General features: G+C 41.5%; 1 protein-coding gene across 1 annotated transcript in view; it reads right to left on the reverse strand.

The window, feature by feature from the left end:
- Nucleotides 1–12896: 12896 nt before the first annotated feature.
- The window catches only part of FTO (FTO alpha-ketoglutarate dependent dioxygenase), a 260513-nt gene continuing 249820 nt past the window's right edge, over nt 12897–23589 (reverse strand). Inside the window, exon 9 of the mRNA XM_055726390.1 lies at nt 12897–19886. Coding sequence (XP_055582365.1) covers nt 19736–19886 — 151 coding nt within the window. The 3' untranslated portion in view covers nt 12897–19735. The remainder of the gene's footprint in view (nt 19887–23589) is intronic.

The following is a 23589-nucleotide window of genomic DNA, read 5'->3' on the forward strand; positions in this document are numbered from 1 at the left end:
TTCATAAAAACCTAATGAGGAAATAACATCTCTCTCATGAATTATTAGCTCTCCTCATATCTGGTTGTAATGCATTAAATTAAAGTCACAAAACTAGCAAAATATACTACATCAATTAAAAAGGAGATTTTTATGTCAATCACATTCTGTTGCTTCCTTTTCAAACACTTAAAAAGAAATGCTGGTTTGTGCCAAGAAGCCTCTTTAGAAAATATTTGCTTTTTCCCTATAGGAGTGTTCAGAAGTTTCCGAAAGCAATGAAACTTGTGTTTTCTCTCCCCTTTAAGACTAAGCAAAACAGAAACCAAGCTGTGAACAGTTAGAGGAATTTAAACCCCTGTCTCTCTTCTTGGTTTTCCCCATGTACCCATCTGTACGTCCCCATTCAATGTGATGATCCGGCATTTTTCCTGGTGAAGGCAGAGCAGGATTTGCCTTTGACCGATCCATAAATCAGATCTACACCACTATAACTTGTTCACCACCCTTTACCCAAATCCTGAACTATATTCTTTCCCATTTTCACTCCCTTAATACCAATGTAAATGGTTGCATAAGGCGCAAGGGACAAACAGCTCTCCAGCTGTGCAGCACGGGGAGAACCAGCACTGCGCCACCAAAACAGCTCGAGCCGCTCGCACACAGTTCCCCTAAAAATGGCACGGACATATCTGTATAATTTCAAAGCTCCAGCTCCCTCTTTGAGTAGCAGCTCTGGATCATACAGTGCAATTTGAAATCTTGGCACTTGGCTTTCAATAATTCCCTGTTAGATTACTGTCTGTGGAAGAGTATATAACACAACTGCTACAAATGCTGGGAGCAAAATCCTCAATAACAACTTAGCGCATATGATAACTTTCCCAATTTCCTGCATCTACACCACCTATCTCTTTACTCTGGTCTGTAGCAGCTTGTTTCTTTATTGAACATCTGCCTTGGGATCCCCTGTCATAAAAAGTAATAAACACATCAATCCAAAAGAAAGCGTATTGCAAGGCCCAAAACTACTTAACCAATCAAATTGGCAGCTGGTAGCATGAAACTAAAGGGATAAAACTCAGAGGTACTTTTTATACAGAGCATTTCTAATGATATTACACACCTGCTGCCATTTTGCACACCTAGCTGCCTGAGTGCTTCTAATAAGTTAATTATAGTTTCTAGCACCAACTATAGATTTCAACCTTTGTGGAAATACCAAGCAATGGGATTAATTTGTAAATCTGCTATCTCACTGATATTTGACAGCTATTGCTTTGGTTCTCCTTCCTACAAAATACAGATAGATCATCTTGGGAAAAAAAGAAGCAGCATTCTTTAACTAAATAATAATAAAAAAGTACAATAAAAATGCCTTGTAGCTTATTATCTACAGACCCCACAACTTGTAACTGTGACTGTAATTATAGTTGTTCGAGTTTCCCCTGTAGGTTTTGCTAAACAAACAAATGAAAAAGATATCCAAAAGGAAAAACAAAAGCAATTTATGCTTTCCAGTTATCATAATATAAATATCCGTAGATTACTTGCATAAAGAGTAGATCGGATCTAATCTTTCATTGGAGTCTCTTGTAAATTAGAAATTACATTTACTCCAGGTGTATGTTGTTTGCCCAGTTCATATCCAGCTGTAAATTAGAGCAGTTGCCCCTTTTGGGAGAAAAAACTCACTTTTGAAATGTGTCTTATTGACTGTGTATAGATTACCAGCAGCTGATCCATGAAGTAGATTTAGAAGGTAGAACTGCCTATAGGCAATGTTCTTTATTGATTGCAGATTGATATTCAGTTGATTTTAAAGAAAAGCAAAACAAAATAAAGCCGCAATGTAATTGCCAACTCTTTGTAGGAATAACAGAAACATTATTTTGTGTAATGATGGGATTTGACAAGCTATTTGTTCTTCATCCTAGGACTCGGTTAGTATGTCTGGGTCACCTTTCTTTTTGGTGTTCCCTTCCTGCGAGCTGAGGGAGGTGGTAAGGGGAGGGAGCCTGCAGCCAGCTGGCGACTGAGCATCCCACCGCCCCCACAGCCACGGAGGTCACCCGCCTCGCTCCTGGGCAGTGCTAAGCTCTGCATTAACCTGCAGCCTGCCACACATCTCCCTTAGCGAGAAAAAGATCCCCACTTGGGGTTAAAAATTCTGAACAGTTGTTTTGAATATGGTGTTTGCTTTTTAAGCTTTATCACAGTAACAAAAAAGACCCCGGTAGCTCCCTGAGCCATACGACCCATGAATTTTCACTTGCTGTGGAGCTCTGTCCCATAATTTCACACCTGTGTAAGTTAGCCGACTTCTAGTAGGACTGAGCTCTCAAAACAGCCTTTTCCTTACTGGTATTAATAAAACCTCTATTCTATTTTTATGAAACCCGCAGGCATTTACCCTCTCCTTCAGTGAAATTTGTTTCAAATAGGTCCTTGGTTGTTAAGGTATAGAACCAACAGGCATGTGTCTGAGAACACAGCGCAGCTGTGACCATACTGCTTTAGGAAACCAGGTTAATGGTTTATTCTTCTGAAATGACCTCTGCTCAAAAAGTTAGAAAATTGAGGTGCAGAGCACCAGCCCAGATCCAGCAAAGCACTTACATATTTTCTCAAACTTGTAACTTAGATGTAAATATACAACTCTACACAGTGTGTCATGCTGACTACTACAAGCAAACATGAATTAAGAATGTGTGTCCATCATGGATAATTCTTGGAAGCCTGATATACCTTAGCTTTCATACAGCCAGATCACTTTAAATAACATTACCCCTGATTTACAAGTGTAAAACAGAGAAACCCCTGGTTTTCCCAGGGTAACCAGAAAGAAGTTGTTTTGTGAGCAGCAGAACTAATGAAGCCTAATTTCCCATGGATTCACATTCTTTGTCGCCAAGATCCTGCCCCTATCCCTTCCCCACAACAGCCCCGCTCTCTCCCCACCGCTGGGTGTTTCCTGCACAGGACGCAGACCCTGCTGTGACCCCCTGCCCCGCTGGCTGCCGCAGAGGGACGGCGAGGGTCACCTTCTGCCGTTCCTGTACATCTCTCTTCTTCTGCTGTGTGCTGAACTCCACAAAAAATGCTGAACTTTCATCTCTGATACTTGAGTTTTTGTTTCATATTTGATTAAAGTTGGGCACAAATTAACAAGTCTTTAGGACACATTCTTAGAGGCTTCTCCCAGTTTAGGGGAAAGAGTCAAAAAGCATCAGAGCAAGCAACAGAGCCTGCTTTCCCAAGCCAAGCTTGGCCCACAGGGGCACCACAGACTTGTTCCTACAGGTGGAAGAGTCATCCTGGAAGACTTCCATGCCTGAATTTGATTTAATCACAGAACATGTTAACTTACTCTACCAAAAGCACAACTTTCTGCTAAACACTGTAGTAAGCTCAGGACTGTGAAGGAACCCTCCCACCTACCTTTCTGCCTTCAAGCGTGTCCACCAGCTTCTTCCAGCCTCTTTGAGTTCCTTCCCATCACATTTCTAGCTCACTCCATTGCCACAGGCAGCTGGGAAAGCAAACAGAGCTTGTGGACGTGCGCTTCCATCCCCTGCCACCTCAGGCTTACTACAGCTGTGGATAACCCCGTCCGCCATGTTTCAGGCCCGGAGGGCTGTGGCATCTTGTGACATCAATGAACTGCAATCATCCTTCACCAAAGGGAGCCATCCTTGTGCGTTTGATGCCACTATTTTGATTCTTATGTAAGCCCACACTTGTGGGATAAGCACCTTCATGGCTTACGCAAGGCAAATTGAGGACACAAGAAGCCCACCAAAGCAAAACACTACTATTTCCACTAACACCACCCAAAGTATCGTTACTGCAGAGAGCACTAAGTGGTAACTGTGAACTGTCTATGGAACGAACTACTAAAGCATGCTCAGCAGCGCATCAGATGTGTAGAGTGCATAATGTGATGCACTGCTCCTTCCTAGCTGGGACTTCTTGGTTTTCCTTTAACAGGAATATTCAAAGGACAGTATTTAAGAGGAGAAACTGCTATAACAACAAAAGGTTATACTCTGGTGCACAGTTTTTGAGGTGGGCCTATGTCTTCTTTCACTGTTGATCAATTCATTTCTAACCCAGATTTCAGTTTCCATATTGAAAAAAAAAAGTCCTCCAGCTCCTATCTGGTACTGGTGCCTTTATATAGCTCCACAGCACAGACTCCAGTAAATACACCACCTTTGAAAGGTATATTAAGTATTTTATATCTAAATCCTAATTCCTAACGAAAATCAGCTGGTAGACAGCTAATAATTACATGCAGCTGCTTCTCTTATTTGGGGCAGTTGATTTTGATGTATGTGGTTCCTCGTAAGTGTTTGAGGGGTTTTCTTCTCTCTGATTACATTCTCTCTAAAGCTGCTGGCCAGGCCCCTTGCTCGAGGAGGGTGGAACTGCAGTGCAGTACTTCAGAGTACATCATTTGGTGATAGGCAATCAAAATTACTTCACTGGGTGTTTATCTGCCCTCCTAATGGACGTCAGGTCTGAAAACCTTTCCCTGTACGGCTTTCCTCCTATGCTTAAGTACACGAGTTCTCTGAGCTATTGAGTTTGCTTTTTAGCACTGGGCATGGCACAACGATTTACGTTGCTCTGTGTGACCATACCAATCATCCATCACTATTAGTTACAATAAAATCTTTCTCCTTGTTTTAAAAAGCCCTTTGAATTAGATTCCAGTACGAAGTTACACTGCAGATGGTCACGCGGAGAAGGCAAACGCTCTTCAAAACTACCTTTGTGATCTATCTAGGCTTCTGTGTCTGGAGAAATTCAAGGGGCTTTGATGACTAAAGATGACTTTCTCCAGCCAAATTTAGCTACTTGAAAGTTAGATAAGCAAGTTACCTTAGCTCTCCCTAGAGTCCGTGGGAAGAGAAAGGCTTCTTCAGAGACAGTTCATCCTAACCTGAAATAAATACCAAAACCAGGTGGAACGATTAACCCTCTGGGGCTGCTTCTTGCTTTTCATTTGTTAGGGAAACCATCTTAGAATATGGACCTAATCATCAAAAGATCTTCACTTAGATAAAAGGGACATGCAGTTTCCCCAGTGGTTCCAAAATTATGGCAAACTTGTATGTAAAAAAGAAACAGATAAAAACATCTGAGGGGAATTCATAAATATCTGAACACAATTATGCTATTTAAAAACCAGATGTATCATATTCTTCTACTGAAGGTGGGGAAATCATACTAAGGGTGAACACGACAGATAGTTTTGTCTCTCACAAAAGAAATAGCATAGGCTACCTCTCTTCTCCATCTGCAGAATTTCCTTTAAAGTAGTTACAGCTAGGTGAGAAGACAGTACTTCATTTCTATTCCAAATAGGAAACGCAAAAGTATATTTAAACTATGCCAAATCCTTCCAGTGAGGGATTCAACTGCACATATACTGCATCTTTTTAAGCACCGATCCCATCCTATCGCCCATCAGCTTGTATTACGTTTATTTTTGTTCGAGCTGCCACGCTAAACTGCAGGCACTCCCAGTACCGCCACCACTACACGGGGCAGGCAGCAGCGACGGGGCTGTAGTTTTGTTGCTCATATTTCTAACTGCTGTGTCTGTATTTGCCACCTAGTGTCTGAGCCTGCAGAGCTCCCTTCCATTCCGTTCAGCTGTCAACACAAAGCCTAGAGACTGGCTTCTTGTCTGAGAGCTAAAACAACGTTCCGCCAGGAGCACTCATTTCCAGGGCTTGAGGCTTTAAGTAAAATACCAGATATTGCACGCCTTCCAACCGACGGGAGGACACTGATGTGAACTGATCAGTGTTACGGCAAATCAACCCCCTGTCTTTTGATACCTTCCTTCTTCTTGGATTTGGAAGATCCACACAGAATGGCCTACTTCCCACGTCACCGACCTGCCAGACCCTCAGCCTCTGTCTGGGCCGCTAAGGGCAACTGGAATGCATGTCATAGGTTAAAGATGTTCTTTCATCTGTAAGAGCTGACCTGTGTCTTCTCCCCCCGCCTTTACAGCCGTTTCACTTGTCGGTAGATGAGCAAGGACAGCAAGGGGTGTTGGCAGAGGCAGAGGTGTTGAGGGGGGGCTGGGGGGGCTGGCTCACGCGTGCAGCTCTGCCAGGCAGGCACAGCATAGTCCTTGCTGACATGCACTTGCAGGAGCAGGAGACGTTCAGTCAGCAATACCTTGGCCACTTCTTAGGTAACAGGAACATGCCAAAACCAAAGGCTGAAGGGATTTTTTTTTTTTTTAAATTTTAAAAGAATTGGTTCGCCCCCTCCCACTTCCTCCAGAATGTGGCCGCCACTCCCAGTCAGCAGGGCTAGAGCATTAGCATTGCTCAAGGACAGACATACTGGGATAAGCTTGCACACAGTGTCTTTGTACTACCTGATTTTTCTGGATTCGCTCAGTTTTATGCCCGTATTCTGAAGAAGACTACTTACCGCTCCCCTGAAAACACGGCTCTTGCAGTGCAGAACAACCCTCCGTTGACCTCGTCAGTGGCATACCCACCATACGTCTCCAGTTTAATTTTGCTACTTTGATCTGGTTTATGTTGTAAGGATATTATCCCCTATGACCCCCTGTTTATCTATTTTTAAACCAAACGTATTAGGTGTATTAATGTTTCATCATCTGCTCTTACTGCCAACTCCGGGAAGCCGTGCTGCAGTAAACTGTGGATATTTCAGTGGGACCTTACTCATCCTATGTGTCAAGAACAGCCCTCCGAATGGCTTTTGCTACCTGTCTGATTATGAAGGAGTTAAAATCCTAATTTTTCTATTGCAAGGCACTTGAAAGATAAACCCCTTTTATTACAGCGTGGCTCAAACCCTTGGCTCGCACCAACATTGCTCAGCAGAGCATTTGGTTTTCTCTTTACATCGCATTTTAGCGAATGTTGTGTTTTATAAGATAAAATGATAAATGGCCTGACTTAAATGACCGGAGGGTATCTACTTTCCTGCTACTCCATTTAAAAGGTTTCTGTGAACATTTTACACACCTTATTGTGTGACTGTGGCTGTCTAATAGCAAAGGAAACAATAGCCTCTGATGTCCACAAAGGCAGGGCATACCACACAGGTGCCATGTTTTACAACACCACTATATCTTGTCATTCAGAAGTGCTCCCTGAACAAATTGCCTGTCATATTTAAAGATAAAATCTGACAGTGCCAGAGCTGACAAGTAGTCCTCAACCCTGACATACAACACAGAGCTGAATTTTGCTAGATTCACTGTAGATGGATTTGTCTTTAGAGATTCACAGCAAAGCCAACCGCTGGCAGAGCAGCAAAAATTATTTCAAAACATTGCTAAGTGTCAGACTTTATTAAATGGTTGCTTTAAAAAAAAAAAAAGCAAAAAGAAAAAAAAAAGCTTCTGTTAGCTCTGGAAAAGAACTGTACAGAAATGTTTTTACATATTTTACTTCATAAAATAATGCTCTACGGTGTTTCTAAATAACAGAAAATACTGCAGTACATTTCAAGAAATGTATATTCATCGCTCCTTAACACCAGGACGTATTTACACTACAGGAGCTTGTATTCTTTTATCTTTTACCCTGTGAGTCTCTGAAAGGTCTGTACAGTAAATAAGAATTAAGAAGGAATGACACAGCTGTTTCAGCCCTTACCATACACTGCTTGGGTGGGTACTGGGGGAAGTGGGGGGGTTGCCTTGGGTGAGTAAACACGGCTGCTTCGGTTCTATTTACCCCCAGCAACATGGGAGGGAAGAGAGGATTTACGTTACAGACCCATTGAACACAAGTGGCGGAGGCCGCAGCAGATGGGCAGAGGCAGGCGGGTTCCCTGCAGGTGTGTTCACATCCCAGCTCAGCCCCTTTAAGTTCTGTTTTAGGGTTCTGAGGGGGGAACGAGTCACACACACATTTGTCTGCTCACTGTAACCCTTTTATACCCACATTAGAGCACTCCTTCCTCGGCCACAGAACGGAAACTTTCCATGTATAATTGGAGAATTTTTTCTCTTCCTGCTCGTTAGCCATGAATAAGGAGCTGCATTTGCTTGCAAGGAGGAAAAAAAAAAAAAAAGGTCCTAAACCATTATCTAGGGTTCAACGTGCCACCTTGTGTCAAATCATTTCACGCAGATGGCCCTGACACCGAGATGTCTCTTCATACCTATTCCCAGTCAGGCGCTGCCCTGAGGTAAAGGGAAGATTCCAGAAGCATCGCCCCAGTGCCACTGCCTGGCCAGCCCGCCCGGCACACCCTGTGCTTTGCCTTAAATCAGCCCCCGCCTGGGGGATGGGGGGACGGGAGAGGACCCCACCGACCTGAAGACAGGAGGCATTACACAGAGTGCGGGTAGGGGCCAGTCAGGCCGCAGGACGTGAGTGGGGAGAGGCTCGGCTCATCGCCAGCCTCCCCAGACGGCAGTCACGGCCAGCCCGGACGGCGTGCCGCGGGGCTCCTCTTCTGCAAGGAGAGGGACCCTCGCTGCCGCGTGGCAGAGGCCAGCAAGGAGTGCAAGTAGGTGTGAAAAACCAGGGAAAGAGACAAAGGGGCTAGAAGGGAGGGCTGAGGCGTCTCCCACACTGGGTGAGAGCCAGAGCCGGACAGCGAGCACGAGGGCTGCGGCCACGTTTCCAAAGGGGCTGTGGTGCCACCGTGCAGCTTGATCTGCTGACAAACTAGTGCCAACGTAGGAGGCTGGGCCAGGAGCATGATGCAAGTGTCCTGGGTATCCAGAATGGATGACTGATGCAGGTTAAGCTAGGAGCGATGACTGGAGAGCCTACTGTTACATCCCACATGGAAAACCAGCACGTGCAGAAGGCTGTGGAATTACAAACCCGAGGATGAAGTGGTCAGCCCCTCGGCTGAGATTTAAGCCATGGGACATGCTAAGCCCCAGAAAAGGGCTGCTCAGGTGCGAATTCTAGTTATGGTTCTAACTTGATTGCGGCAGCCGCTTCTTAGTGGCTCTTTCACTCCGTGTCTCAGCCGCCTCCCTGAACTTCAACTCCAGGGGCGGCTTTTCTGTTTTTCACCTGTTGGATAAAAATACCTATCAGCATCGCCAGCTGTGCTTAGCACAAGAAGAAAATAACTTTGACTTTACCAAGATGACCCGCACAGGGACACTTCTCACTGTCTCCAACAGAAGAGCCACTTACGTGAGCTTCATTTTCTCTCTCACAAAACGTTTCCATAGCACGGACCTATCTGCTAGTCACTACACTACAAAAGCTCCCTGAGAACTCCATCATCCTCTTTCCTACAAAGCATGACTTTGCCTTAGGAACAGTGTTAGTAAAAGATGTAATTGTCATTCTCCTGGGCTGCATTAAATCTTATTTAAGGGTGGATCTTCTCTCAATTTCTCTTAGAGGCACTTTGCCTGAGAGAGAACAAATCCATTATTGGAAGATGTTTTGACCTGATTAGCTGGGCAGATGTGTGTTTGAAGTACAGACCTCTGAGCATCCTCAGCCCAAGAAGACAGGCTCGGGCCATGGTGTTGACAAGGGATGCGTCCTCAGAGATCCCTTTGCATCCCGCCAAATGCACGTTGCGTAGGCAGCTGAGACATCGGGATGTCCAACGGGTGATTGAAATGAGTGAACATAAAGGTATGCAGATGAATAAAAAAACCTGAGAAGTGTTACTTTGGACATACACTTTGTTTAAAAATCAGCGTTGAAAAGATATTCTGTATGATTTATAGTTCTCATATTGGCACGTACTAAAAATTAGTGTGTAATACGGACATTTTTTAAAAGACTGCTCTGCTCCCAGCTTGCTTCATGCATGTTTGATTCTGGCCCTCTGAGAATACCAGAAGCTGCATACTACAAGCGTTTGTAACCTTTAAAAGTGGAAATGTCATAACTTAGTCTTAGTTAGTTAATTGTGGCCCTGACTCTAATGAAAGTGCTGATGCCCAACAAGCTTTGCACTACATTGATTTTTCTTTTATCAGCTGGGAGTTCTGGTAAAAGAACAATAGATCTAATAATATCAGCAAAGGAAAGAAAGAAAGGCACGGTGAGCTCTTCAAAATAAGTAGGTCAAGCCACAATCAATTTCCAGATTTGAAATTATGTTTTTAAAATTTATGTTTAATACAAGACCTTGTTCTATGACTATCAAGTCAAAGCATGTACAGTTTAAAGTTCCTGAACGACTGCTTTATCAGGTAGCCCAGAGTTAGGCCCCAGAGGTTCAGCAATAAAGAAGAAACAAAAATAACTTCACAGTTTCTGCAGCTAGTAGAACCCAGCAACAGCTCCTTAAAACAGCGTTTAGATTCCTACGGTTTGAAATGCCATAAAGCCACAAGATGCACTGAAAAGCTATGAATTTGTAAAGTAGGATTTCACTTCCTCCTGTTATTAGCGGTTATAAAATTTATTAGATGTTAGTAAAATCCTTGTAAGCAGAAAAGATGAAGGCTTATAATAGTGCTCTTTATTCTAACCCTAATAATTAAGATGCAACCAGGAATAGGATAACAGAAGCCTAATTTATGAAGTGCTGTTAGTTCCAAAATCTTAGTGATACTTACACAAAAATTTTCACACATATTTGCTGAAATGAAATATAATTGTGCAAAAAGGATATCATAGAGATTAGATGAAAACTTGCATGTATGCTATCTTCAGTGGGTGAGATGATTCAGTTACGAACTCTCAAATTGTACTCTTCACTCACTGAAAAAGCAAGTATCCAGAGTGATACAGACGGTCTCTACTTCTTTTTACCTATTTACAAACCCCGTGTGGCTCTTCTGAGATGATGGTTCTTTCATTTGAACGATCTTGGAATAAAACTCCCAGCACTTCAGAAAGCATTTTGTAAAAACCTCTTCTGGTTATGACCATATGACCGCAAAATAAGGACGCTCCGGCTGACAGACAAATTGCACGCCCGCAACTTCGATATAACTTGAGACCTTTTAGTTCAGAAACAAAGTCTTATCACTGAAAGGGAAGGGAGAATATCTTTTAGCTACAGCATGGCATATAAACTTTGTGAAACTTATTTGAGGGGTGGCAGCTGTATGTAACAGGGTGCTAGAGTTTTTACAATTAAAAGGACAACTACAAGTCTCTCTCCTCAAAGACAATTTAGGTTTTCACAGCAGATTTTCTACAGAAAGCATGGAATTAGGGTAAAATTCCAAATTCAGCAAGCAATGCAACCTGATGTAGTCTCTGCCTCACATAAGACAAACTGCTTTTGAGTGCAGAGACTAGAAGAGTACGTTACCCACGCCCCCCCCTGTGAAGATACCTACTCTCACGTGGAGCGATGTCTCCTTGTGTTTGTATCCCTCCAGAAAAGGTTCCCTGATAGTTGCATCTTTTTTGGAAAGGTCACTACTGCCATGAAAATATTTTCCTATGAAAAGGAACAGGAAAATCTAGGGAATCTTTGGCTCTGAGAGGACCAGAATAAAAGGAACTGCTCAAGGAACTCTAGATCCCAGGGGTGCTCATACTGGTCTCTCTAGGTAGATGTAATATATGTTACAATGAATTGTAAGAAATGTTTCAGAATAATGCGAGTTTCGCAAACGAGCCTCCATCCAGTTGCTTGTATACTGACTTTTGATTAAACCAATCAAACTTTTTCTAAAGCCAATATAAGAATATTTTAGGCTAAAAAATCAAATTTCTTACCTCTTGGATGCCTTGCTGACTCTAAGCTGGAGTATCTGTGAGTAATGCTGTCAACTCTTCTTGGCCTGGAGACTCCATTCCATCCTGGCAGGGAATGACCTGGCCTCTGTTATTCACGCTTTCGTCACCTCCTGGCTGGAATCTAGTAATGCAGAATAACTTGGGCACACAGCCTTTGGCATCAAGAGAACTCCAAGTAACAGAACACTGCAGTGCATCTCAGCCACACAGGCATGTGCAAATCAAGTCATGCTGCTGCACTCTACATTGGCACTCTTTAGAGTAGGAAATTTGCAGTATTGGTCCTCGCCTTGCTCTGTGACCTGGATCTGGGGTAGCTTGGACTTTAGTCTATCCCCAGCCCTGAGACAGAGACAACTGATGCTAACTATTCCCTTGACGCAGTAGAACACTCGACAAAATCTGCTGAGTGAGAGATTAAACCGTGAAATGAAGTTCCCTGGAAAAACCACCGATCACAAACCTCACCACCTTTTACTCTATGTGCAAGACACATTTCTTTGATATTGCCTTGTTTAACATGACTGTGTATGTTTTAAACTGCAAACTACTGTAACAACCAGAGAACAATCTGTTTATTCACTCAAACAGGTAGATGCAGTGCTGGGAGGCACCAAGTTCCTACTATTCACATAACATAAGCGTTTGTGTCAAGTATGGGAAGTATGAGGTTGCACAGCCAGAGGAATATCTTCTAAACATAGCAGCAGCGTCACAAACTTTTGCTGAAGGAAATTGCTACAGGGGGTAGAAGTGAGTCATGAACATTTATGGCATGTCTTACTAAAGTAACAGAAATTAATCTGCCTTCCTTACTAGAAGATTTGCAATGTAACCAGAATTTAATTCTCTTAATTTAAAAAAGAACAACAAAACCCCAGCATCTTTTTTATCTATTTCCCATTATTAAATTGCCAGCATAAGCAGATGAGGATAACTATGCCATCTAACTTGGACTTGCAATACAGGTCAGGTGGAGAGAGATGCCCCGCTAAAGACTAGATTCAGAGCATCTTTGAGTTTGCTTCTTTGAAGAAGCTTACCTCTCACTATTCAACATCTAAGAAGCTTAGTGAAATTAATTTTCTCATTTTCTCAGTAGGCATCTGAAGTTAGATGGTATGAAAAATAAACTCCTCTTCTTCCATGCACTGCAACAAGAAGGTACTGAAGACAAAGCCTATCACCTTCTGGAGGACAACTGATGGACAAAGAGATTCTTTAAGTGATTTATTTTATAAATGTCAGTAAATTAGCAAATACATACAAACTTAAACATCACTGCATATCTCACAGTGTTGTATAAACAGTCCTTAATAAAATTTACATGTAGTAGTACCAAGTAAGCAAGCAGCAAAAATATTCTAATAAACTGGTTTGCAAATATACATACTTGAGAGAATGCCAACCTGATAAATAGTTTTTAAGTTTTCTCACTTTAAAGACATGTCAGCCTAACAAAGCACACAACTTGTTAATAATTTTACTGTTAATCCTGAGACAAAAAAGGAAAGAAAGGGCACCAGTGGATAGAAGAGAAAGAACAGCAACGGAAGAACTGTGGAATGCTTTGATAATGTTTGGGTAATAAATTATTAGGATGCTCGTCAAAATAACTAGAAAAGTAGTGCTCTCAGTAAAGTACTACCAGACTACCAAATAGGAGCCAGACAAAAGTGCTAACAGGTGCATAACCAGCATTCCAGTTTGTTCCAGCAATGCATCTTCACCTTAAAAAACAGCACCCCAATACCCACAGGGTATTTTTTTACGAGTTTACTAGTAGAGCAGTCATACCACCTTGTGGGGTGCACAGTGGACACACTTCAGATAGAGCTAAATGAGTGTGGATTGTATAACATTACATTATATCGTACTATATAATGCATATCTGCATATTATCCATGGAAAAATTGAATAGTTCCAATAAAATTTACCTCTCCCATTGAGACCTCAGGGACTTGCAATGTAACTAAAAGATTCACTGCAAAGTTTAATCAAACATTAGAAGGCCTGAAAGATCTCTGTTACATGAGATGTATTATTGTATGTGATGCAACTAAATAATATGTCAAATATGACATGAGGAGGACAGATTCCAGCTCCATAAGATATATCTTTGGAGAGAAAAAGTTCTACGAGAGCATCTTTTAATCTGTAAACTGAGCTGATTAACGGGAAGTAATTGAGACACATAGCGATGGAGGATTACGTATGCTCGGTTCCAGTGTCAGCAGTCAGAACACAGCCGCACTTTTGACCCCTGCCTCAGTTTCTCTGTGTAAAGCATCCTAAGATCTTAAGATAAAAAGCCACTTGAAAATATTACTACAATTAGATGTTACATTTTTCAGTGAAGCTTTTGAGCAGAGGACCTTGGAAAATTTCTTCCCATTCCATATACCTTATATGTATATGTACATATATAAGTATCCTTGATGGATACAATGAAATAGAAGAAAAATGGAGGAAAAGCTTCTGCAAATATACAGGTGATTTCACTATGTTTGTTTTCTACTTTTTTATGTAGACATTCATCTTCTGCAAGAAACCAAGCTCCTCAGGACGTGCTGGATAGCAACAAGCCCTAGTCATACATGCTTAGTTTCAAAGTTACGTTACTCCTCAGAGGGAGAAATCAATGTATACTATATTAAAAACAATCATCACAGCCCTTTAAATGATTGGATGGTTTAGCTTTGAATGCAATTCAACCTAATAGAGGCTTTAATGACTTTTGACAGATTGTTCCACTGATCAAGGGACATGTACGAAAATAACTGCCTACCAAGCCCTGATTTGATTTTAAGAAAAGAAAACTGAAGGTTAATGGTAAACAGAAGTTGATTGTTCACATTTTCACTGAAATAACTCTATCTGACCTGTTCTTAGAAGCAGTGAAATAAAGGATAATGGGAATCCTATACACCTGACTTTTTACTTTAGACTCTAATCAAGGAGACTAATCAGACCAAGATGTGTTGGCATGAAAGCAAGTATTTGATAATACAGAGGGGGAGGAGAACAACTTTCATGACCAAATTCTGATTTGGCATGGACAAGCACTGTAAAACTGGTGGGGTATTAGAGGATGTACACCATGGCTTAGTACGTCCTTTTCTATCCTGTGAATTATGAATGCTATCTCCAAAGCAACAAGAAGATAAACCATAGTTTTCACGTCATGTGTGAAGGGCTCGCACCCAAACATCAGCGTTTTAATGTGGTAATTTTATCAGTTATTTGTTGGCTTTTATTTGAGATGTTACTCAGCCAGTTCCGCAGCCTCACTAAGTACGGTCTTTTTTCAGTCGTATAAATGATCTTCTCTTGTTCAATGAGTGCCCCCAGGCTAAGGTGAAGAGGACATATGGCTGTAAATGAAGACGTAAGCCCAGCCACATTGAAGGCAATGAGTCTCGGTTTGGGCTGGCAAGAGAAGAGCAGAGGCTCCATTCAGGATTCCCTGGGCACTCGCAGGTGGGTGAGGAGACAGCCAGCACCGGGCAGGTTGGGAGTCCTCACCAATATTGAATGTTGGTGGTTTTGCCCGAGTCTTTCATCACCAGCTGACAGCTCCCACCCTCTACTGCCAGGTTAGTGCAGGGCTGAGCTTGTCGCTCTGCCGTGGGCAGTGCAGTGCTGCCTTGTTTCAGCCAAGGCACCTCGCTGTGACACTGTTCTGTTTGTTTGTCTGACCCTTCCCCGCAGCAGCTCGCCATCCCGCTGGGATCGTTCGGAAGATGAGCTGCAGCAACTTCCATCTCAAACGGGAAACAGATGCTGTGTGGAGGTACTCAGTCCATGGAGGTGTAGTAGGATAGTGGCGGAGGTTGAAGCTGGGGATCAGGGTTTCTCCTGCCTGTGCTACAGTGGAACAACTGCTCTTCCCAGCCCGCTAACCTTAGTGCAAGAAGACAGTGGTCGGCTCCTAGCAGAAAGCTGAGGACCAGCTGTCGGGGGCACGAGGAGGGTTAAGGAGCCAACATTAACTTTGCACCAGGTGGTAACAATTAAGGGGGAGATCCTGACCTGCACTGTACATGTTACTGCTCAATGACTCCCATATGGGTTCAGTTAATAAAGTTGTGGCCTTGAGAAAGCTCATCCCTTGTATCTCATCTCATCTCTCTTCCCCTCCTCTCATCCCAGCTTGGAAATCAGCTCCTGGGCTAGTTTAATCTCTGTTACGTTAGCCCAAATTCCACTGCATGGACTATCGGCATGACACTACTATAGCTGAGAAAGGAGCAATGGCCGCTCTTAACACACTATAATATTTAAGCCATCTATCATGATGGATTTCAGTATTCTTTTAATTTCTTTTTTTTTTTTTTTTTTTTTTTGTTATGGCACCGGAATACCTGAATCTGTCCCACAGCATTAAGAAGTCCAGTATGATTTTTAAGCACATCTTGCATCATCACAAGTGGAACTAAAGCTATACTCGGATGATAATAAGACAACTGATTTGGATATTTATTATGTTGCATGTTACCCATCCTGGACAGTCTCCAGCTGGCAATTCCTCATGGCATTCTTATTTATACTTTAGATAACCAGAATCTACTGTAAAGCTTAGAGCATGAGCATGATGCCTTCAAAATCTACTGTACTGCGATTAATATTTTTTATTTACATAACCTTTTAAAAGGAAGAAAGGACCTACAGGATAAAGTATTTTCATATACAGAGATATGAATAAAGCATTACAAAAACATTTCTAATTACATTGCATAACACAGCAGTTTTCTATCAAATACTTAAAAACGGCCTTCACCTTTCATCCCCCAAATCACAGAAACAATGAAATTTTTCATTTTCTGCCAACATTTTCTTTCTATCAGTGTAAAACCAACTCTGTATCAGATTTTTTAAAGAAAGCCCTTGCCTCGAGCATTTCATTTGTATTGGTTCCATGTTTAGTCAGTAGCTTTTGTAAAACTGATGAATATTGTCTAAAGGCAAGTGCAGACAGGCAAACAGATCTGTATCTTCTGCAATCCATTTAGCCTGACACACACGTGCAAGTGAACTATTTTACCTTAATTCTTTCATGGCTGATGAAAAGTAAATGTAAGCAAAGTCGTGAACTTCACCATTTAAAAAGAATCACCGAACCTAATGTTAGAAGCTAATTTATGCTCTCACCTCTTCCCTGAAAAACACTGACCTTGGTCCTCGTGCCTCTGGAGCACCCAGACTTGGCAAACAGTTGCTATACACAGAACAGCGATCAGAGGCTGTGTCTTTCAGCTCATCCTAAATGGAAACGGGTTATCTAATGCTGAAATATGCATTAGATATTCATATATATGAAGAATATATATAATGAATAATAGTGCTAAAATATCATGAGCTGTACTATAACTATTTGAATAAAATAAAGAAAACTTCCAAGTATTTGTCTGCTTCTAGTACATAATCCAAACACAACAATAATTTACACTTGATCTCTCCATTGCTTTAATAGATCTTTACCTGTAACCACGTCCTCCCTTTGGGGTACCCTTTGGCATTACTACATGCTTCAAACAGTTCCATCCACCTTACTTATGTCTTTGCTATCAGCTCCTGCGGGTTTTGGAGATATGAAATCTTCTTACACTTCTGTACTTCAGCTGAACTCAATCAAGTTATATCCATTTAGGATATACATATGGATATACTGGACTGCCACACAGAGCATTAGTCCCCTTTAACCACTTGATTATTGGGATTTTGCCAGCGAATCCTAGGTCTTAGCCATTCCAAAGGTGTTCATGTGTCTATGTCATTGCCATCCATGGCTCAAATGAGCGCTATCTGACTGCATCGAGGCTAGTACTAGTTCAGCTAATTTAGTAGCTTAAATCTTCAGCACAGACAAGACGTGGAATCACGTATTTTTTAAAATTCTATTATTGCTGCCAGCAGTCTCCTAATACAAGAAAAAACCCAGTGGTTTTTCTTCACTACTGCTGGAAATAATTATTTGCCAATCATTTTTTTATAGCTGTGCCTCCACTTCAGCTAAAAACTACAATGTTATGTGCCTTCTCTACCCTTTATGGCTGTCAGATTCATTTCAATACTGCGATCCCCACGGTTTCTAGCAGCGCTTAATTAAACACAAAATAATCATAAAGTAACAGCATAAACAAACAATCCCCTTAAATGCTGCGTTAACAGTGTTACATCATTAGCTTGTTTGAATTCATCTTGCTCATTTCCAAAGTAATATCTGTTTCTGTGAGAACTGCCTTTTCAAAAGCAGAATTCCCACATCTTCAGCTCATTTTTCTCTAAGTGATCTCCAAAGTAAACAGCATTTAGTGTGGCATTAATCCAAATATATGCTATTTGCCCACTGGTAAAGCCAGCTTTAGCTAGTGCAGGAAAGAAAAAGCTATGCCCACAACAGTATTTCCAAATGTTAAGAATTAGGTGGCACAAGAGACAAAGGACAAATGTACGGATCAAGGGTACAACATACTCAAACCTGCTTTAAATAGTAATTTATTCTTCAGAGACTCTTTACATCCTACAGGGTGGCTAACAGCTTTTGCAGAGTGAAATGCTGGATGCAGGTCTTTCTACTTTTGCTGGCCTAGCTACGTCAAAGGTGTTAAGAGGTACAATCTCTACTCGATATAATTGTCCTGGCAAAAGCTGGTAGGTGTGGACACAGTTTTATACCACTAGAACTGAATTTTTGCTGGCACAGCTTCTTTAGCTCCAGGGAGGTCTGGCATATGTTATACTGTCACAAGTACAATTTTTGGCGGTACAAGCCCCATCCACACAGGGAGCACGCTGCCAGTACAGTATACTGGTATGCTCTGGGTAAGCCTGGCCTCAGCAGTCATTTTAAACATAAGATTAACACAGGAGGCACATTCATTTCTTGGTGGCAACGTCAAGCTCTGAGTCTTACTGGTTTCTTTTGTAGTGGTAATACAGACTGAGTGCTGTTTCACCATAATATGATTTGTTTCTGCTTTTTATGACAAAGGCGTACACCAGCTCAAGTTAAAACAGCAACTTAACCAAATGAAAAATCTCTTTTATTCAGGAGCACCCTGTATCATCCAATGTAGAACGGCTCTTTTTTATAGCATGTTACTACAAAACAGATCACAAACAGCCTAGTTTCTCAGAGTCTTCTGGTTTTGCTCTCCTACAGCTCACTAGGTCAACACAGATGCTGCGGTGCTCCGTATCACACAACCGAAACATAATCTGTCAGGGGACCCCACACCCCAAATGGAAACCCCTACTTAGGTCTGTCAGCTCTTTAGACAATGTGGTGAGAAACCTGGCCTCAGAACAGGATTCACAGCACGCAGAAACAAAGTAATGGTTAGGAACCAACCTCTGAGCTCAGGGAGCCCAGGAGGTGCAGATCCACGTGGGAAATCTCCCCCAGTACTACTCAATTGCCATGAAGAACAGCACAAAAGTCTTGGGATCTGCATCAGGACACTCCCCCACAGCTCCTCCTCTGAAAAAATGCTCCAACGAGGAGCCAGCCATTGCAAAAAGGACATTCTCCACCATCTGCTGCACCTCTGTGTTAGTGGATGAAGAAATCAGAGCTCTATTCTGAAGGCATCCAGCAGGCCCACCCCGAGTGGGGTCTCACCAGGATGCCCAGAATCATGGGTCCTGCCTTGTCACAGATGTGAGCTATGCCTTGCGCTGCTCAAACCTGCCAAGCCAGAGGCAATTCCAGGCACTCATGGAAGCGGAAATTTAGATGCCAAGGGAACTTGTGGAAACAGGGATATCCATGGGCTGTAGGGTCAACGGGAGTTAGAGCAGAGAAGGAAAGATCTGAGGCTGGTAGTGTGGACCTCAGGGCTCCAAAGCCACCTGTTTCTGTAGATTTGGGGCCTGTTTTTTTTAAATTATGAGGCTGTAGCAAAGGTACCATGTGGAGCCCAGTAAAATCTGCACTGATGCATAAAATAACACCTGATCAAGGAATCATAAAGCTGAAAAGATTTATGTTGGACTAAAACGCTTCTCTCCAAATGACAAGCATCAATAATTCTAGGCTGGAAGGTCACTTGTTATTCAACCCACTGAACAAGACTTTGTAGATTAGCAATTACTTCTTCAAGATCATATGGCAGAGGCATATTACATTCATCATCTGTCCAGAAGGGACGGCATTCTGGTTTCTGGTCTTCTGGCAAGCTCTCTGCCGCTTCTGACTGGCATCTGAAAAGAAAGGTAAGAAGATGAACTACTTAAGTAAAACTGTATCAAGAAACTGAATACTCAGCGAGGATATATTTGTGATTAATTTAAAGAGAGAGATGATAATAAAAAAGAAATACCCCATCTTCTGACCAAATGGATTGCTCATTTCCAGTGAAGTTGATTTCTGTTGTAGGCTTTCTGTTTTCTATAGGGATTTCTCAAAAAGCCAATCACAGAGAAAACTCAGTTAGTGTACCTTTATATGGTGAATTATTTTTTCATTATCTCAGCTGTTATTTAAAGTATGTGATTAAACCATTATCAGATTTAAATGTTTGCCAGTTTCCAATGTATTACTAGATTATTGAGAAAGATTAAACTGAATTTACTGCATTAAGGTCAGGGGGGATAGATTAAACAATATTAAAGAAGCTGGACTAGCATTGTAGATTCCGGAGATTTACAAGTGTATCAACCTGCTTAGCTCTGAAAAAGGCAATATAAAAAGAGAAAATTCTATAAAGATAAATGGAAATGGAGGTTAATAACAACTTCCAATGATGAATAGGTGGGCAAAACTTCAATAAAATTAAATTAAGAGGTTAGTGTATGTTAGTCCCCAGAGAAAATGTTTAAATTACAGTGTTTTTTATTAAATGGATTATTCATCAATACTAGTGAAGTCTAATTATAATATTCAACTGAACTGCAGCCTGCAGAGGAAAGTTTTATGTGGCAACCATCACATCCCTTAAGATTAGGGTGTAATACAACATGCTGCATCAAAAAAATTGTCACAGTGCAAGGACGATTTCTCCCCTTCTCTTTTCCCCTCCCCTCAAACAATTTGCATGTTGCTGATTAATTAGTTAACATTTGCAATGTGGCAAGACAAAGGAAAACGCTAAGCACCACTGTAGTTTTGGAATATACTGCAGGTCTACATAGCTCTTTGGAGGAAAAAAGCAGATTGTAGAAATACACCTTTAACTCTTGGAAGACATTTTTTAAAATTCATGTTCTGTAAAGCACATAATTACTGCAACAATTTAAAAGTTGTTTTAAATGTATATGCGTCTTTCATCTCTGTAAAACGAACTCTAAAAACATGGACACATGCAACTTCCTTGTCTACACCGTCGGCCTTCTGGAGGGGACTGTTTCCAAATGAAAGATGCCTTCTTCTCTTGGGAATTATTAATGGCAGTGTAATCCCCAGGAGAAAACATACTTCAGCTTTACACCCATGTTGGTGTGTGGTTAATTGCCGCACCAGCATCCTGGGCACTCAATCCATCGTACATTACACTACAAGGACAGTATTAACACATAACATTCCAATATATCTTCAGCTCTCCACATCAGCCCCTGATAATAGCATCTGTTAACATGCACTAAGTACTATTATGTAGCACATCACTTCATAAATAATAAGATTAGCCGACCTCAGGGCCCTGGGAAGAGTAATGTGTTTAAATGTTCTCATTATTTATTTAAAACAAGAATTAAAGGAACAGAAGCTACTTGTGACAATCCTCTTAGCATAAATATTAAACTGTTTGCATTGATAAGCTGCACTGTACAGAATAACAGAGGATTTGTTTTGCCGGCTGCTTTATAATAGTTGTTAGAGCAAATGCAGTTTAGTGTATGAGTTCTGAGAAGTACTTAACTGATTGTGCCATCATGTTCTGAAGACATTTTCCAAATTATATAAAGGAACAGGAGAAAATTAATATGCAGGGGAAGCTGAAACTAATTACAGCATAACTCTATAAGGCTTTAAAAATCTCGCTTTATTTTCTGTCTTGGCACAAAATAATATGCTCAGTTTGCTGGGTAGTATAAGATATTCCAGTTAAAGCATTTCAATCTAAAAATGGATAAATTAACCATGTAGAGATTATTGCAGATGACAAATCAAGAAGCGCAGTCGGTAAATACTGCAGGCGTGTTATGTGGTCTGCAAAACTCAAATCATAACAATAAACATCCTCTCCCTCGCACATCTGCTATTAACAGCAGAGCTCTCACTGAGAGGAAAAACATATCAGCCCTTAGCCTCCTCACCATTTCAGTCCGTTTTTACCCTTTGTGTCCTCTTTTTTCGCCCTTGCCCTTGCACATAAATGGATAGACCAGCTTTCCCCTCACATCTGAGGCTCGGGCATTGGTGTTGCCATAAATGTGGCAGCAGCGACGGCCCTGCCATGGCTGGACAGCCCATCACAACTCTTCTCATCGTGCTTTCCCTTCTCTGCTTTTCTTACCAGCAGAGCCACCTCTGAAAGGTCACCCCACAACGAATTGTGTGCCCAAACTTCCAGGCACTCATGCGCTTGGGAAGTTTTAGCCATATCGTGTTCCACGTGAGGGATTAGAGGGATAGAAGTGTGTCAGGTCCTCAGAATTCCTGCACAAATCTGATGACATAAATGCACCAGTGCATAATGCAAAAGTGTAGAAAAGGGGAAAGCAGTGCCACAATATTGCAAGTTCTGCAAACCCATAGCTCCTTCATCTTTCTCTCCAGGGTTTCTGTTGCTTTGCTTTCTAACACTAGCAAGAACAGCAGCGAACATTACATTTTTACATTTTCCAAGGCACCTATTTTGACCAAAATTGCAATCCCTTGTTCTGGACCTGCTGCCATCAAAGTCAGCTCAAGTTGCTCGTATTTCATATGTAAAGATACGGGGCTGTGTTCTGAGCAGCCATCGCTGCACCTAGCAGTTCATGAAGCAATTCACCAGAGTGGCATCCACAAGCTCGGACGCAGTCACCCAGATATGTGCTTTCTGACTCAGAATTAAGAACAGTCCCAGTCCTTTCCAGAGGATTATATTACTATTTATTTTAATAAATTTCTGTGGGAGAAATTGTTCCTACAGTGGTCTTTAACTTACAGCAGAGTAACAGAAGATCCTGCAAAAGGACAGCAACATTTTTAACTGAAGCAGAACAATCAAAGGCACTTAAATAATTGCACAAAACTGTTTCAAAATCCTTTGTACCTGGGAAAAGATAGCTAATGTAAGTTAGCAATGATCACTTGGGATAAACAGAAATGCTGTCTTTTCCCAGATACAAAAGAATTTATGAGGTTCCACGTAGGAAACACTGCAAACATCAAAGTACGGTGGTAGTGGGAAAGTGCCAAGATTTATAATATTTTAAGTTAACTAAAATATTAAATATCAATAAACCCCTGTTATAATAAAGTCAAACCTCCGAAGAGCAGATCTAATCTGTGTACATCGCATGCACAGAATGTGTTGAGTGGAAATAACACATGCTCTGAGATACAGAACAGATGCCAAGTCAAGGGACGCCTTTCATACCTTATTTGCAGCAGGAGAGCAGAAAAACTGCTATGATATATTTCAGAGCAATTTAGCTCAAACACCTTGATAATAAATGTTCACAAACATATTATAGAAAGGATGATTTGTCTAAAGATGTGCAGCATGCACAAAACTCCACGGTCCCTACTTTCTTGCTAGAACAATCAGGACCTGTGCCAGTTACAATTAAAAAAGCCCATTTTTAAGGAAGTTAGTTTCTGTTGCAGTGCACATTCTTACTACCCCTCCTCTGTAAACTTCACAGATTTTTGATCCCCTTCTTGACTATTTTTACCAAATGGACTTTGCTCATTAATATTTACCCATAGCTGTATATTAATATAATCTCAACTAAGTCATGACAAACATTTATGTGA

This window comes from Falco cherrug, chromosome 14 (genome assembly GCF_023634085.1).
Source record: "Falco cherrug isolate bFalChe1 chromosome 14, bFalChe1.pri, whole genome shotgun sequence".
NCBI lineage: Eukaryota > Metazoa > Chordata > Aves > Falconiformes > Falconidae > Falco > Falco cherrug.